This window comes from Fringilla coelebs (assembly GCF_963513975.1).
Source record: "Fringilla coelebs genome assembly, chromosome: 6".
NCBI lineage: Eukaryota > Metazoa > Chordata > Aves > Passeriformes > Fringillidae > Fringilla > Fringilla coelebs.
This window is the reverse complement of record NC_140034.1, coordinates 4920985-4938692: the sequence shown is the minus strand read 5'-3', so window position 1 is coordinate 4938692 and position 17708 is coordinate 4920985. Positions and strand designations below refer to the sequence as shown.

Genomic DNA, 17708 nt, shown 5'->3' with positions numbered 1-17708 from the left:
CAATAACACCCTTCCTACCCCCTCACCTCTCTGCTGCTGAGGTTTAACTGAAAAATAGAGCTGTATAGAGGTGGTTTTTTAATACTTTTCCTGGATGGAATTCTATTTGATGCTGTTAAGCTTTGATGACATACCCCAATGACTGGCTTGGAAGAAATCCATTTAGCAAGCTTGCAAATCACGCTGTTTCAGTTCCGTGAGTGCCCATGAGAAATGTGCATTTTCAATCATAAAAGCTGTAGAAACAAAATGGAACTTGGAGATGCAGACAGAAAAATTCCTTATCAAGGCTTGGCTGTGCTCACAGAACATGTGCTTACCATTTCCAACTCCGGAAAACTACTTACAGGAACCTGAAATACAAGACTGAATCCAAAAGTAAGAAATAGATAAATTTCTAGAAGATACATTTAGGGTTGTTTTTTTTCCATTTCAAAGTCAAAATGGAGGCTCAGATAAAAACTAAAGCAACCCTCCCTTCTCCCCCTGGTTTTTCCTAGGAATATAAAGAATTGTAATATGATCCATGCATGGAGTGCCAGATTTACAGAGGTTCCCTTATGTTTGTGTGGCAGGACACTGTTTTGGGGAAGGCTGGAGGAAGGAAAAGCCAAGAGTTTGCACTTTTTTCACCTCTCCAAAATGCTCTTTGAATAGGAACAGCAGAGGTTGCAGTGGGGATGAAGGATTAGCAGATCCCAGTGCCATCCATGGTGTAATCCCCACCAGCAGCACATCTTTGAAGCTCAGTGCCAAGAACCCAGAAGCTTCCAAAAAGATCAGTCAGTCACGACAGGCTGGGAGAGAACACAGCCCTGTGGGGAATTTTAAAAACTGCCTGAAAGTGGTGTTCACTGGGCATTTCCTGACATATTTTCCTCAAAGTTTTTCCACAGTTCTGTCAATGACAATGACAACACCTTTGATTAATTGCAACAGAAGATAATTGGAACAAAATGTGAGATGCTCAGCATTGCAGACAATAAAACCCCATGCAGTAATTTTCCTGGGATTATGAGCTGATGGCCTCTCCCACTGGTTGGGCTGCCTCATCCTTTCCTAAACACTCTCCTTGCCTGTGTATCCATCTGCTGCCTCCCATCCCATCCCCATCCTTCATCTGACAGCTCTCTGCATGTTCTCAATTCAATTACTGCACTTTGTTTAGCAAAGCACAGTCCTGACCCAGCCTTGCAGCCCTGGGCACAGGAACAGCTCAGCTGCTCTTTACACTGCAACAAAGGGGACCTGAATTATACATCAGCACCCTGAGCCACACAGGGACTGACAGAGCCCTTGGAACACAGATCCAGGAAGGTTTGCTCTTGCAGGAAAGCTTTAAGTTTAAGAAGCACTTGCCCTCTCCACTGCATTTTCTTATCCTCTCACTTGTTTTAGTGCAGTCACTTCTTGTAGCAAGAACATCTCCATCCTCCCCAGAGAAGTGTTGTTTATAGAAAGCATTGATTGGGTCAATAGTGGGATTTAAAGTGCAGTTCCACAGAGATCAGCAATGAGCAGAACTGTGCAGATCCTCATCACAGCAGCAGAATGTTGAGAAGCAGCTCCCTGCTGGTGCCAGGGGTTGTGGCATCATGTGCTGGAACCCAGCTCCCAGAGATGCCATCCCATAGATTGAATTTTAGGAAGAAATTCTTGGCTGTGAGGGTGGTGAGGACCTGGCACAGGTTGCCCAGAGAAGCTGTGGCTTCCCCTGGATCCCTGGGAAGTGTCCAAGGCCAGGTTGGATGGGGCTTGGAGCACCCTGGGATAGTGGAACAAGATGGTCTTTGAGGTTCCTTCCAGCCTAAACCATTCCATGGTTCTGTGGTTCTCATTTGTGCTTTTCCATTTTTTTTTTGAAGTGATGTTGCATTTTGCACAAAGCCTGACACCCTTTTACCCCCACCCAAATCTGCTGTTTGTGTCTCTCACAACAGACAGGCACAACTCTGCAAGGTGCCTAAGAGACAACCTTGAAAGCTGAATCCTGGGGATGTTGCTGACCTTGGAGGCTGAAGCTCTCTCTCTCTTTTTCCATTCAGCCTTGCAGACACTGCAGGAAATTAACTGAAGCTTGTGGCCAATGAGATCAACAAAAAGCCAAAAGGAATTAGAATATTTCTCTGTTAAGGAACAAGGAAATCAGTGCAGGCTCCAGAAAATAAGAGTAATGGGAACTGCTCACAGTTGTGAGTATCTGCAACAACAAAATGCCTCTCATAAGTGATGAGGAACAGAGCAAAAGCTTTGCTTGCCTTGCTTAGAAAACAGCCTCTCTCCCAGTTTTTCTACTGGAACATATCTGAATTCCTGTTTTTCATTTTGCTTGGATCTGTTTGGGACAGGTGATCCCACTTTCCCCCTGGATCAACCACCTTGTCCTGAGAGAGGCTCCACAAAGGTGGAGCAGTCCCTGGAGAGTGGCACTGTGTCCATACAGCCTGGCTGTTAACCATTACTGTGGCATTCCCAGCTGAGACTGTCATGATTCTGAAGGGCTGAGACTGCAGGAATTATTTCTGTCTCATGAGAAGGGAAAAAAAATTATATTAAAAGTGTAAAGAAACAGCCTTACTTACACAACCTCTCATTTGCAGGCTTCAAGATGGGGAAAAATCTTTAGGGAAACAAACATGAAATGGTGAGAAATTCTTGTAAGTCTAAAAAAATAAATTCTTCATAATAATACAAATTCTAGAGGTCTTTTTCACACACAGTTTTGAATTACTGGCTTGTCATAGTGGTCTTCTAAGGATGAACAACCTCTGATGATACCTAGAAAGTGAAATTTCTCTTGCAGGCTTTGGTTCCAAATGCATTTTCCTTTGGCTAAACATTTTGACAGTACTGATGTGATATTGAGCCAAGAGGTTTTCCATGAGTGAGACACACTTCTGCAGTGGATTTTAATACCAACCACTTCCACATTCACTTATAAAAATAAATATTTAAAAGGTCTTTATTGACTTAAACACACGACAATTCTTGAAAAAAATGAATTTTATTTGCTTAAAAATAATTGCTATATTCACAGACAAAATCATTTAAAATAATAACAAAATTGTAAGAAAAAATAGTAGAAAATAAACAGTACTTAAAGACTGTTGTTTGATGGAACAGCCAGACTATCACACTAGACAGACAAACGTACCAGTGACAACATCTTCAGACAGAGACTGCCATGAACAGCCCCAAGCTTTAAAATGTGTCTGTCCCTGAAGAATCTGAATCTCCACGTGCACTGCTCAGACTGTGTGTTCCATTATCTGTGCTCGTGCCAGGCAGCTGCACTGACACTGCTGCTGCAGAAAGATGTGGATTCACATGAGGGACAGCATCCTCTCCTAAAAAAAAAAAAATAAAAGGAAAAGGAAAACTGAACTCATTATTTGCTGTCTGTGACAAATGACTGAAGTCTGTTGAAATCATCTCCATTTTTCCACTTTCCATGGAAATGCAGGTACACAGACACCCCTGCTGCCCACAGCTCTGCTGAGGCACTTCAGAGGGAGCTGCTTCAGCCAGCAGAGCTCTCCTTACCAGGTAACAAAGGGATGGATTTCTGTGCACATACAGGATCACAGAAGGGTTTGGGTTCAAGGACCTTCAAGACCATCTCATTCCAAGCCCCTGCCATGGCAGGGACACCTTTCACTATCTCAGGTTGCTCCAAGCCCCATCCAACCTGGCCTGGAACACTGCCAAGGATCCAGGGGCAGCCACAGCTTCTGTGGGCACCCTGTGCCAGGGCCTCAGCCCCCTCACAGGGAAGAATTTCATCCCAATCCCCAATTTAACCTTACTCTCTGTTAGTTTCAAGCCATTCCCCTTTGTCCTGTCAGTCCATGCCCTTTTATAAAGTTGCTTTCCAGATTTTTGGATGCCCTTTAAGTACTGGAAGGACTTGAGTTCTGGATATACACTGAGTTGTATTTACACACACACACACATGGATCAATAATCTTCAGCAGGCCCAGAATAATTTCAAATATGTGTTCTGGTGGTTCTGGTGTTTTCCACAGCATTGGAACGGGATCCATAGAAAAGTCACGGGCAAAAATTAATGTATGTAGCCAAAGGAAGGAGACCAGATGAATCAATTCATGGAGCAAGGAGAGGAAGTCATGGATCAGGATAGAAACAAAGAATGAAGGAACTCAGGAGAAATGGCACTGGCACTCAACTGCAGCAAGAGCATTTTGAGATTTCAGTTGTCCTGGGGGCATTTAAGTGCAGCAGCTACAAGCAAAACAAACATATCTGAGTCCATGTACAACAGCAAAGTCTTGGAGCTTGTTCTTATTCCAATAAGCTGTAACAATTCTCCCTTCCTCTGTGATAGACTAGGTAATTAAAACAGTGTTTTCCCAATAAAACAAAAAAGTAAAAAGTCAGGCTTTCTTTCAGCCCAGTTAATTATCTACTATGTCACTGAAGCAGTCATCTGCATTCATCTGATTGGCAGCAAAGCAGGCTTCAAATGGCTAATTAAAACAAAACCCCACTGCTAAAATAAAATTCCACTGGTGATTTTCCTGCTAGAACAGCAGCCAACAGCCTGGGAAATCAAACAGGAGTGAGGCCCAAGACAGTACAGGCAGGACAGGCAGTGACCTGTGCCAGCACAGCCTCTTGCTATTCAGGAAGGCAGCAGGAGCACAAGAGAAAGTTTTGTGTCCTCAGGAAATCAGCACATCACCTGGAGAGGAAAAGGATTTGGGGAGATCTTAGAGCAGCCTTCCAGTACCTGAGTGGAAGAGAGCTGGAAAGGGATTTTCCACAAGGGTATGGAGTGATGGAACAAGAGGGAGGGGATTTAAACTAACAAAGAGCAGAGTTGGGAAGAAGGTCTTGGTTGTGAGGGTGGGCAGGCCCTGGCACAGGGTGCCCAGGGAAGCTGTGGCTGCCCCTGGATCCCTGGCAGTGTCCCAGGCCAGGCTGGATGGGGCTTGGAGCACCCTGGGACAGTGGAAGGTGTCCCTGCCATGGCAGGGGCTTGGAATGAGATGAGCTTTAAAGTCCCTTCCGACCCAAACCATTCTGGGATTTTGGGTTTCCAGTCTGCAGCTGTGTTTGTGTGATACAAAAAGCTGCTGAGAAGAAAAGCCAAGGGTTTGTTTGGTCAGACATGAAAATGACACAGTGAAGATGTGACTGGGCAATGCCCAAGGAAACCTGGCAAATCATCCTCTACTAAAGCCCCTCTCCAACACTAGATGTAGTCTGATGCTTTCAAAGCTTGACTTTCTTAATAATTTCCACAGTCATGTCACATTCCATGATGTCATTGTTTCAACAGCTGTTTTCAGGTTTGTTAAAAAAAGGGAAAAAAAAAGGAAAAAAGAAAAAAATGAAAGGAAAAAAGCAAGTAATATTCCCTCATCCCAAGGCTCTGTCGGAACTTCTCAAGTCTTTGATTCTGGGAGTGCTAAAAGAAAGTATCATATTAGTCTGCATTCCTCTGACACATACTCTAATATATTTTACAGATATACTACAGACCAATTTTACAATAGTTATAAAGTGCTAAAAGACAGAAAAAATAAAAATAGTAATTTCATCTACTTGCTCAACAGAAAATTTACCAGTTCCTGAGCTATCAAAATATCTTTAACTTAAGAATACCCAAAGTCAACACTGCCCTTTTTTAAAGGCAGAAATCTGAAGTCTGTGACTTTGTTAAATTCACACAGAAAATAAAGAACGTGGATTTTCAGCATTTTAACTGTGAAAAAGCTGTGGATCTCATATTTCAGCTAAATGGGAGATTCTGCTCCATGACTGTAATTTCCCAGGATAGAAAGATCCTAGTCCTAAAGCTCTACATTGGCCCCAAAAATACAACTACCAAGTTACTCTCACATGTGTTTTATCATTATTACCTTTTGCTGAGTGTAACCTCGTGCACACCCAGTGCATAAAACACTTTATATACACATCCAGGGAGGGGTTTTGGGAATAAAGACACAAACAAAGGCAGACTGGTTTAAATTCTTGTATAGCTCCTGCTCTGCTCCTTCTTTAATAATGTGATATTCCATTTTATGTATTCCCCTCATCAGAGAGCAGCTCATAACCAATATTAAGATGGTTTCCTCTTTAGCACTGAGTTCCTTACCAGAATGGTTAAAATCTTTTGATACACCATAAAAATGAAATGAATTTTTTTTCCTTTACAAAGCACAAAAGGGCAAGCAGGCAGGTAATCTTCATGGCTTCCACCCCCCCTCCTTTTTTAGAGGCTCTGGGAGTACTCAGCACAATTTTGTAATCATGTAGTTAGGTGTATTTGTAAAAATTTTCCTTGTTAAAATCCAATAAATGGAGCATGTGACCTTAGGTGACCTCCAGTTTTCCAAATTCATTATTCTAATAGAATAAATTCCTATGAACTGTGAAAACTGACACTCTTGGTAAGAGAGTTCTTGGCTGGTAGAAACTCATCAGTGACTGAAAACATCTTGGTGACCCACTGATGGAAAAGGTCACATTTCAGATCAGAGATTTTTCCTGTTCTTGGCACTCTGTAACAAATTCATGTACAGTATTTAATTTCCAGACCTTTGTTTAACAGAAGCATAAAAATTAATGGTGTGTCAAGCAGCCAGTGACCTGTGAAGGGAGTTTTTCTCTAAGAGGTACTGTCACACTCAGAATATGCCATATACAAAGGGTGTCACGAATGTGTGCCAAAGGAAAAAGGAATTAACCACACTGAAGGGAGGTTTGGTTACTCACACCATATAGCAACAGTAAGAACAAAGAAAAATGTTTAAAATCTTTCTTTTTGAATTTTTCTATTTGGCAAAATAAAAAGACTAAACAAGTCTGACTTTTAAGCCAAATGAAAACCATGTGCTTTAACTCCTCTGACTGGGTGTCCATATATGAAATAAAACTATTTTAAATCTATCTGGGGATGAGAGAGAGCCATATCTTTTAAGTGAAATTGTAATCATGGAATCACAAAATGGTTTGGCTTGGAAGGGACCTTAAAGCCCATCCAGTTCCAACCCCTGCCATGGGCAGGGACACTTTCCACTGTGCCAGGCTGCTCCAAGCCTCAATGCCCAACCTGGCCTGGAGCACTGCCAGGGATGGGGCAGCCACAGCTCCTGTGGGCAACCTGTGCCAGTGTCCCACCACCCTCACAGCCCAGAATTTTTTCCAATATCTAATCTGGACCTGCTGTCTTTCATTTTGAAGCCATTCCCCCTTGCCCTGTCAGTCCATGCTCTTGTAAATCATCTCTCCCAACCAAGACAATAAATAGGGAGGGTTTGAAGGATCAGGACCCAGGTTATTTTTCAGTATAAAACCAGAACCATAATTACTGTAATTACCTACCTATTGCTTCCTAAAATTTCAAAACAATCCTCCCTCTATTCCCAACTGAAGCAGCTCTCTTCAAGAGCAACTCCCAAGACTGTAAAAACAACTCCAGTGCAGTGCTCTCATTCCTTTAATAGCAGGGGCTGATAGGAATGGCTTGTTTCTTCTCCTGCCAGATTCCAGCTGCTTTTTCTTTGTTTATTCCTGACTTCAAAGTTTCAAACACTGTCCTGTCCCAACAAATAACTTCCTCCAGATGGCATTAGCTCAAGTGCTCTGAGCACTGGGATAGCACAGCACCTGCAGATCTAACTCAGCATCTTAAAATCTTCACTGAAGGTGCCTTTTTTATTTTCTGTCATTCCCCCATTTTGCATTTTCCCTACATAAAAAGATTTACATCTGGCATACACTTACAAAGACCACTAGAAGGGAAAGAGAGTTGTCAGAAGTTCTTCACACTAACGGCTAAAGCAAAGTAGAAGAATTAATATCTACAGGCTCAAAGGTAACAGAACCACTGGCAGTAGAAACATTTATTAGAGAGACACAGAGTGGTTTGGGTTGGAAGGGACCTTAAAGACAACCCAGTTCCACCCCCTGCCATGGGCAGGGAACCTTCCACTATCCCAGGTTGCTCCAAGCTCCATTCAGCCTGTCCTGGAACATTTGCATGGATGGGGCAGCCACAGCATCTCTGGGCACCCTGTGCCAGGGCTCCCCACCCTCAGAGGGAAGAATTTCTTTCTATGATCTCACCTAACCCTACCCTCTGTCAGTTTGAAGCCATTGTCCCCTGTCCTGTCACTCCATCCCTTGTCCAAAGTCCCTCTCCAGCTCTCCTGGTGCCCCTTCAGACACTGGAAGGGCCTTTAAGATCCCCCTGGAGTCTTCTCCAGGCTGAACATCCCCAGCTCTCAGCCTGTCAGCCTCTCTTATCTGTTCCTCTCATTTCTCCTCTCTCAGCCTCTCCTGTCTGGAGGATAGGACAGCTTGGAGGAACCTGGGATAGTGGAAGGTTCTGGATGCTCTTGAAGGTCTCCTTTTACCTGTAAGCAAACCTGTGAGGTCCATTTTGCACCAATATGTGTCCTGGCCATGTCTCCATGGGTTTGTGTGGTACCACACTGAAATTCACTCACTTTCATGTGTGTTTGTACAGGTGAGTTACCAAGCACAGCAACCCAAGAAGTGGCATTTTTGGCAAAATCAAAATTATTCCAGGCTTGCTGGGATAACACACACTGATAAGAAACATTCATATTTTGATGTAAGTAATTCTAAAGGCTGAGCTGAAAAAAGAAATTACACTGCAATGTCAGTCATGCTACTAATTATAATGATATTTAGCATTTCCAGCTCAGAGTCACATTTAGCTATATTGTGCATCCTGGCTATTGAATGTTTCTGGATTCAATGGTTTATAATGCTGAAAGTAGATAGGTTACAGAGCTAATGAATACAATCTTTTTAGGAATAAGCAGGACCATCAACAGGTACTCAGATAATCCAAATTTTTGGGCAAATTATTCTCCATGTATTAGAAATGAGAGCTCCTCCTCCAGAGCTTTTCTTGCTCTTGTCACCTTGAATCCATGGGCTTGTTCAGGTCCTTGTGGAGAAGTTGGGCTTTCTCAGCTCTGCCCAAATGTGCTCTTTAGGGCAGGGGCTCTCTTGCTGTGTGTGAATGCTTTGCCAAACATTCACCTGGCTGCAGGTGAGAGCTCTGCCTTCCACTGGGACAGAAACACAGAAAACAAGAACAAGATGTCCTGCAAATGCCTGCAGCTCTCTTTTTTAACCCCAACCCACACTGCCCCAACTTAGCTGTTTCATGACAAACAGAAAAGACTCGAGGCAAAACAAGGCCAAATTTCTAGGGCTGAGTTCCATGCAAGGGGTACATTTACAATTAAAACACTTGAGCTGTTTTACAGAAATGGACAGACATCTGGGGGAACTGAGCCAAAAATGTCTGGATTTAAAAGCACGAGTCTACTGCTGAAGCTGAAAAAACATGGTTTCATTCTCAAAGGCTGCAGCCAACTCATAAACTTCCATAAGTGGGCCACAGACACCAGTGGAGACAGAAAACTATATAATGTGAGTTCAGTTCAAGTTCTGACCTAAACTTGGCAAATTCCACCTTCCCCCTTGGTGTCATGTACTTACAAAAACCCTGCACACAAGCACACAGAAAATAAACACGTGTATACACACACTGTGCTTTTGCTGTTTGTTTGTGTAACCCCCAATGTATAGCCCAGCTATAAATATTTCCAAAAAGAAAATAAATGCAGATCCCCAGCCAGTAAAGGAGGGTGAGGCCAGGCTCAGCAGCTAACAAATATTTCAAAGCAGAATATTTGAAAATGGTTTTCTCCTCCTCTCAAGTTGGAGTTCAAGGTTCAGTGGTTTTTCCAAAACACTCAATATTCCCACCAACAGCAACACTAAACAGAACAAAAACTAGAAATACATTAAATAAGCTAGAACCAGATTTTTCAAAATCCTAACACAGAGACCAGCAGGGAAGGGCAGACAGAAAGCAGCTCCAAAAAACATCTAGAAATGAGACTGCAGAGTTTACTAAATAAATATTTCCTTTTGGTGCCTGAAATCTACTCTGCTCCTTTAGATCTGGCAGCTTTTGCTCTGTAGAACCTCTCACTGCTTAACAAATTTGTTCCCTGGCCACATCTCTTGCTGCTGTTTCCCACCAAATCCCTTCCAAAACATGTGCAATGATCTTTCCAAATAACTATAATAATTATTAGTACTAAGAAGAAATATTAAAAGTGAATTTGATTTTTCCATACAGATGGCTGTGATTTTTGGATGTGCAATTGGCTCAGAACAAATAGTTTAACATTTAAGCACTGCAGTTTTTATTTCAAAATAAAAAAAGGAGAAGGAGTTGGTTCCTTACTGGTCCAGAGTCTTTGAAAAACCACCAGGAAAACATGAATCTTGTGCAAGGGCCAGGGGGAGGAGTAATCCCTAAATCCCCAAGAGATAACTTAGGTAAACAGCTGATGGAATCAGGAGAATCTGACAAGTGATAATTAAAAATCTGCAGATCTAATGGTGTAATTAATATTTTATTTATTCAGTAAAACTAAGTATCACCTACATACCTTTTTTTTTTTTCTAATTTTATGCAAAATCTAACCAGCAAGTGGACAGGAAGGTAATTTCAAAAGCCTATTTCTAGAATATATTGGGTTCTGTTATTCATGTTTGGGCGTCCATACATTTTAATGCTTGTATCTGAAACAAAATAAAGAAGCTAAATAAAAAAAGGAACTTGAATAATCAATCATGGGAATTCCCACTTAATTCTAAGATAAAGTTCTGCTGAATTCCCTTAGGATGCAGAGCCAGCAGTAGCACTGGCTCCACTGAGACCTTGTATCTTAATGATATTAATTGCAGCAATGCTGCCTCCAGCTTATCTGCATCATGCCACAGTGCCAGACAGAACAGCATTCACAGCCTTTTTGGGGAGTGGCAAGGAAAAGAAATAAAAATCAAAGCATCTTTTTAATTCTTAGAAGTTACATGGCCTCCTTTTATTGAAAAATAATTTAAAAATATTTTGACATGAATAATTAAAGTTGAGCGACCAAAGCCAAGCGATGTTTCACCATCAATTAAGATCTGAAAATTAATTAAAATCTTCCCAGTTCACAGCTAAAATGCAGGTGGGGTGTCCCTGTGAGGCTGTGGATGCTCCATCCTTTGAAGTGCCCAAGGCCAGGTTGGATCTTGGGGGGATGGTGGAAGGTGTCCCTGCCTATGACAGGGGGATGGAGCTGGACAATTCCAAACTGTCCCCAGATACCAAATATCCAAAAAAATCCTGAGGAATCTCAGAGCACAAGTTTCAGTGAACCCCTGTAAGAAGTCACAAGTTACTTTTCACCACTAAGAAGTTCAGGGAGAGACCTCAGTGAGCTCTCCCTCAAACAGACAAAGAGGTTTCATCCCATGGCTGCAATCTGCACCCAGATCTGACTGAAAGGGAATGGGTATCAGAAAGAAAAGAGAAAACTTTCTGCCTGAAGGGAAGTGCTGCAAGGCAGAATTTTCTCATTTCAAGTCACTCCTCACATACACTGGAGGGTCTAAATTAATTCTTATCATAAAAAATTAAATAAGCTATACTCAGTATAAAGAACTTCAAATAAAAAGTGTTTTTCTAGATGACCACAAGCAAAATAGCTTTATTTCTCTACTCTGAATACTTAAATATTCACATGATCCTGTGATTTGTTTTGATGATTTTCACTAACAAAGTCATGGGATTCCCCATCTGGAAACAGTTTGCCAAGACTCCCTTTACTGTACTACCATTACCATGATCTGGCATATTAAAAATGCTTGTACCTACAGCACAATTACCCCAAATTTTTGTAATTACACCTTTTCAAAAGAAGATGATGAACATTTTCCCCAGGAACAAAACAAAACAAGACAGAACAAAAGCCAGCCCTATAGAGTTTGCATTTTCCAATGGCCAGTCCAATAAATTCCAGAACATCTCTATGCACATTTCTAGCACATGGACAAACAAACTTATTAAAAATACATTTTTTCCAGCCTTTTATTTAGCATCAGAGAGTGGCCACTACAGGTCTTAGCATTTGTGGATATCAATGACCTTTGAAAATGGGTAGGAATAAGCATTTCTAGGAAGCTTAGGGAGGCAAAAAACTTTTCTGTTAGCTCAGAAAGAGGACTGAATAAATAAGCACATGTTCAAACAAGGAAAACATTAAAACACTTCTAATATCATCAAGTCCAACCATTAACCCACCATGTTCAGCCCTAAACCATGTTCCCAGTACCACATCCAACACATTTTTTCCAACATTTTCAGGGATGGTGATTCCAACCCTTCCCTGGGCAGCCTGTTCCAATGTCTGATTATCCTTTCAGGGCAGAAATTTTTGTTAATATCTGATCTAAACCTCCCTTGGTGCAACTTGAGACCATTTCCTCTGGTCCTGTCTGTGTCCAGACCCTATTTTGACCTGCTCTTGAAATGAGCAGTCAGTGTGATGACAAGTAACTCTGCCTTCACAATCCTGTGATCAGAAACTTGGAAAGAACTGGGAGTAAATATATGATTTTATCTCAGGCTATTTTAAAGTTTGCTAAAATCTAAAATGATTAAACTTTGGCAATAGAGATAAGATTCCTCCTTATAAAAAAAAAACAAACCAAAACCAACCAAACAAACAAAAAGCCAAAACAAAAACAAAATAAACCCCCCCAAAAAACCACAAAAAAAGCGCCCTCAGCCTGTTACATGGGAATAACTAAAACCAAAATTCTTTTGCAATACTTGGGTGAATCTGAGCTCTAAACCAGTAGAATAAATGAGCTGGAGAAATGTATTGCTCTACATTTATGCTGCACATTAAGCACAGTGCACCACCTTCTCCACTCTCTCTTAGACACACCAGTGATTTTAATATCATCCCCCTCCATCTGTGCTAAGTGGTTCAAAACAACAAAACACAGGGGGAACTGCAGGCAGCTCCCAGCAGCACCAGAGAAACCAAAACTCTTGTCAGGAGCTGCTCTGCACAACCCTTAGAGCTGCTGTCAAGCAGGGCCTGGAACAGACCCTTTTCCATCAGGTTCTCATCTGGGCAGATGCTCTTTGCCTCTGAAGCTGCAGCCACACGCACACAAATTGAAATTTGGGGTGCTGGCTGCACCAATTTCCTTCAGGAAGTTCTGCAGCTCTGACTCTTCCCAGCTCAAGCTGTTGGTACCACACCTGGTGAGCACTCAGATCATCCCTCAGTGCTTTGGGCCATTATGGAAACCCAGGGAATATTTCCCTGTCTGCTCTGGGGTGTCCTGACCCCCAGGGGAGCACTGACTTGGACCCTCATTCATGGAGAAAGTTTCCCAGACTTCAAGATAGACTGGAATCCACAAAAGTGTGAAATAGATTGTAGAGACTAGGGTAGGTGTATCAGTTGGTGAGAAATTTAGGTTTTGGGATTTTTAGTAGGCTGTGGATGGAAGTAAGATGGAGGGCACAGGGTGTCATCCTGGGTTTCTTCTCCATGCTTCTTCTTCCTTCTTCTTCTTGGGTTTGGGTGGCATTTTGTAACTGTGCAGGAAAGTCCCCATTGTGGGCTCTTTGGGATCAGTTATTGGGTTAAAAGGGGAAATAATCTAGGTGTCAGTTCTTAATTGGATAGTTTAGTCTTAAAAGACCTTGTAACAAGAGATACTGAGCTATTTTGTACCTTGCCAATGAAAAGCTGCAGAACTCATGGTTGTGAGACTGTTTTACTGATAAGAAATAATAAACACCCGAGTCCAAACAGGAATTACTGTCTCAAGTGCCTTCAATCCAGGCTCAGAGAAACCAACAGGCCATAAGCAGGATTAACAGAGCTTGTTGGCATTTGAGGGAAAATAATTTCAGTTCTCTGGGTTAAATATGCCTGGCCAAAATACAGGGAGATCTGCACTGCAAAGGAGCATGCATGGCAATCCAGCCTGCAGCTGTGGGAGCAGAGTGTGGGCTCTGCCTGATGATGGACACAACTTGGAATTATCCAACCACTAAGGCTGGAAAAGTCCTCTAAGATGAAGGGCACAGACACCTGGCTCTGTGCATCACTCCAGAGCACACACCTGAATTCAGGAGCTGTTACAGGAACAGCAAGAACCCAAAGCTCCTCAGGAAAGTGGCTTTTGCAAACCCTCCACACACCTGACAATGGCACAGACTCAATTATTCAGCACAATCCTGATGTGACACGATGACACCCAGTGTGTGCCAGCAGGAAAAGCACAGTGGCAAAGGAAGTCTTATCTTGTGTGCCTCATGGAATTTAATGGCTCCCAATATGTTACCTGAAGCAAATTCATTCACATTATACACACAACACACTCCCAAGTTCAGGAACAGTTTCTCTGCAAGTATCAGATGAAGCAATTTGTTTTCTGGCAATTTCCCTCACATGCTACTATAAGACCAGAATCTTAAGAAACATTACCCATTATTTTCTTTCTTTCTGCCTCTTAAATATCAGGGAAGAACTCAGTCTGGAATAATATCAGGGAAGAACTCAGTCTGGAATATAATTAAAATTCAATACATCTCAACTTGGGGAATATGTTTTCCCTCATCATTACTCTGTCACTGAGCATTATGCTGCCTACACAAGAGCAGGAGAGAACAAAGGCTTAAAGATCATCTTTCTTTAAACACAACATTTAAGTGTCACTGTTATTTAATGCAATATTGGGGTTTTTTAAAATCTTGGAGGCAGAGAAAACACGTGTTGCAAAATCTCTTGCAACAGGACTGTCTCCTACATTGTTGGAAGCCTGGAAAGGGTCTGGATCGTGCCTGGGGCTTCTCTCACTAATTCTGCAATGCAAACTGCAATTGCAGTCCAGTCATTCTCTGTTCCTTCAGTCATTCCCTGTTCCTTCAGATGAGAAGTAAATAGGTTCATGCAGACTCCTTGCTCTGCGTTTTTAGAGAGCTACTTGGAAAGGGAGTAGTGGAATATCCAAAGTGTAGCTTTATTCACACAACCTACGTTTATCATGCACAGAAAGTTTCCTGGAAACCTATTCTAAAATCTGATAAGAAAAATCCTCATTAAGAATCATTTGCTTGTTTAATTTTCACTTATTGAGCTTTAATGTAGCATAAAAGTAATAACAACAGTGCCTTAACTAAATACTGCTTTTCTTGTGTTCATTAATTTCAGAAGAACACAAAACTGCCTGTAGATACAGGAAGCTGCTGGAAAATGAAAAGGAACCGATTGCATAAACTCAAAGGAGAAAAAAAAAATAAAATAAAAAATTCTTTTCTTTTTTTTTTTGGTGGAACACTGAGTTCAACAAAAATGTATTCTGTTCACTGTACACACGACACCAATGGGAATAAGAGCCAGTTCAAGTTCTAAGTTACCATTACTTGGGTAATGGCTTCAAGCTGCAAGGCACAGCTGTATGGGCCCAGCCAGACAGGCTATCACAGCAATGCTTTGATAGCATGGGGCCCTTAAGTGTCAGGATATAGAAAAGGCAGCAGTTGTTGGCTGTGAAAACAGTCTGATACAAACCAGATGGGGACTCACTTCATGGGCAACACAAAGGAAAACAATTGGCTCATTCAACAAAGTCAGGCCACTGCCCCAGAGAATTAACAGAAGACAATAACAGTCAACCAGAGTTGATGCAAACAAGAAACAGCCATGTGGTTAGGGTTTAAGGAATTGTTTCTCCTCAGACTAAACATAAAGTTTTGATTTCTAATTCTCATATTCATTAATTTCAGTCTCGTTTACAAGCCCCTTCTTCCTCCAAAGTCTTCCATGTAATTCATTTATGTAGCACCAGCCTTCACACACCTACTTAAACAAGAAAAAAAAATCTATGACAAAGGCAGCTATATTAATCTAATGTTTCCTGAGGAATGCCAAGACCACAGACAACTTTCTGAACCGTGGCAGAACAACATCACAGATACACAGAGGGTTATTAGACATATTTGTATGCATATGGCAATATATTTACTGATTCTTTTTGATTTGAAATGCATAAAGCCCAATAGGTCACATGCTGGGTTACCAGAGTATAGATGTCCTCCAGTTTTGTGAAGAGTTCTTCTGGTTTCTTACTTAGGGTTTTTTTTTAAGCAAGCTTCAGATCAATTATGTTGCCACATAAGAGTTCTGTCAGGCTACAGTTAAAAAAATCTATTAAAATAGCTATTACCAAACCTTTTTTGAAGCAATCAAAAATTTAAAAACTGCCTATTGCAGCCATAACTCAAAAAATCCCCAGCCCACTCATCTTTAGAAGCTTGTAGAAGATTATGGTCCAAATTCTTAATTGCTCTTGCTGTTTTATTACAGGAAATATGAAAGTGACATGTGCAAAGGTATTTTGATTACAAATTACTTACAGAGATTGCACAATAACTCAGACCTCTAAGGGCCTTCTGCAATTTCACTCTCAGACTGAAAACATCTGAACTTTCTTTTCATATACTTCAGACTATTCCCTCTGGCAGACCCTGCACTGTGGAGCTCCACACCAGTGGGAGAGCTTGGATGGCACCAAGGAAGCCACACCTGGAAACCCCAGCAAGGACCTGGACACGGAGATGTCCTGGACTTGGAGATGTCCTGGACTTGGAGATGTCCTGGATATCTTGGAAATCAGTGTCCCACACAGAATGGTTTGGGGTGGAAGGAACCTAAAAACCCATTTTGTTTCAAGCCCCTGCCATGGGCAGGGACACTTTCCACCATCCCAGGTTGCTCCAAGCCCCAGTGCCCAACATGGCCTTGGACATTTCCAGGGATGGGGCAGCCACAGCTTCTGTGGGCACCCTGTGCCAGGGCCTCAGCACCCTCAGAGTGAAGATTTTTTTTCCTAATCTCTAATCTAAACCCACTCTGAATGTGTGGCTCTCGTTTAACAGGCTGCCTCTGGAATGACAGAGGGAGTTTGTCTTTTAAGAAAGTGAAAAAAAACCCCTCTCTGAATTAATGAATCAGAGATTCAGAGGCCCTAATCATCCCCTTAAGTGGTTCTAGCCTTCAGCTGCTGTGGTTCTCCAGCCTTTGAGCATGGCTTCACTTCAAAAAAAGGCCAAAAAAACCAAACCACCACATACTGCAGGTAGAAAAAACAGGGTTTACCTCAGTGCCCTGCCATAAGCACAGAGCCAAGAAAGCCATTGTGTGCTGTGCTCTCTGTGAGCTAAAACATCTCCCCAGCAGAACCACAGGGCTGATTTCCAAAAGTGCAGCCAAATTCTTGAACCCTCTGCTGCAGGGCTGGGATGTCACATCATAGCAAGAGAAGACTTTGCCTGCAGTGCTGCTATTATTCATTTTTCACATCATATATATCGAGGTCAGACCACATTTCCTACGTGCAGCTGAAATTTTGGGTTGAGTCCCTCCGTTAGGTCCTTACCAGAAAATGCTGAACCTTAGGAACAGAAGAGCCTTTATTTATCAAGCCTTAAAACCTCAGAGACACTGGCACTGGTAGTCCTGCATTAAAAGCAGATGAGAGAGGAGCAAAAACCTCTTTAAACCCCAGGTCTGCTGCAGAGGCAAACCCCAATTGCTGTTATAAAAAGGGTTTTGGACATGGTCTGTCAGAGAGCTCCTGCACATCAAGGGCAGTGGGAGCAGGGGGAGGCACGGCTGCCCAGACTCCCTCAAAGTGAGGATTCCAACAGGAAACTGCTCCCTCCTTTCTCTTTTTTTTTTTTCTTTTTAATCAGGAAGGAAGCTTCATCTTCAGCAACAAGCATTCCCTGTGTAATCTCCCTGCCTGGCTGGTCTAGGAGCGGGTCC

The 17708-nt window shown here is 42.1% G+C and overlaps 1 protein-coding gene across 4 annotated transcripts in view; it reads right to left on the bottom strand.

Annotated features, from left to right (window-relative positions):
* Positions 1-3122: 3122 nt before the first annotated feature.
* KIAA0586 overlaps positions 3123-17708 on the bottom strand; it is a 68611-nt gene continuing 54025 nt past the window's right edge. For 2 of the 4 annotated variants that reach the window (XM_084207457.1, XM_084207458.1), the window contains exon 31: positions 3123-3347. In XM_084207457.1, the coding sequence (XP_084063583.1) occupies positions 3202-3347 (146 nt within the window). In that variant the 3' untranslated portion in view covers positions 3123-3201. Of the gene's footprint in view, positions 3380-17708 lie in introns of all 4 variants that reach the window. The other 2 variants (XM_084207461.1, XM_084207460.1) reach the window with 2 other exon arrangements.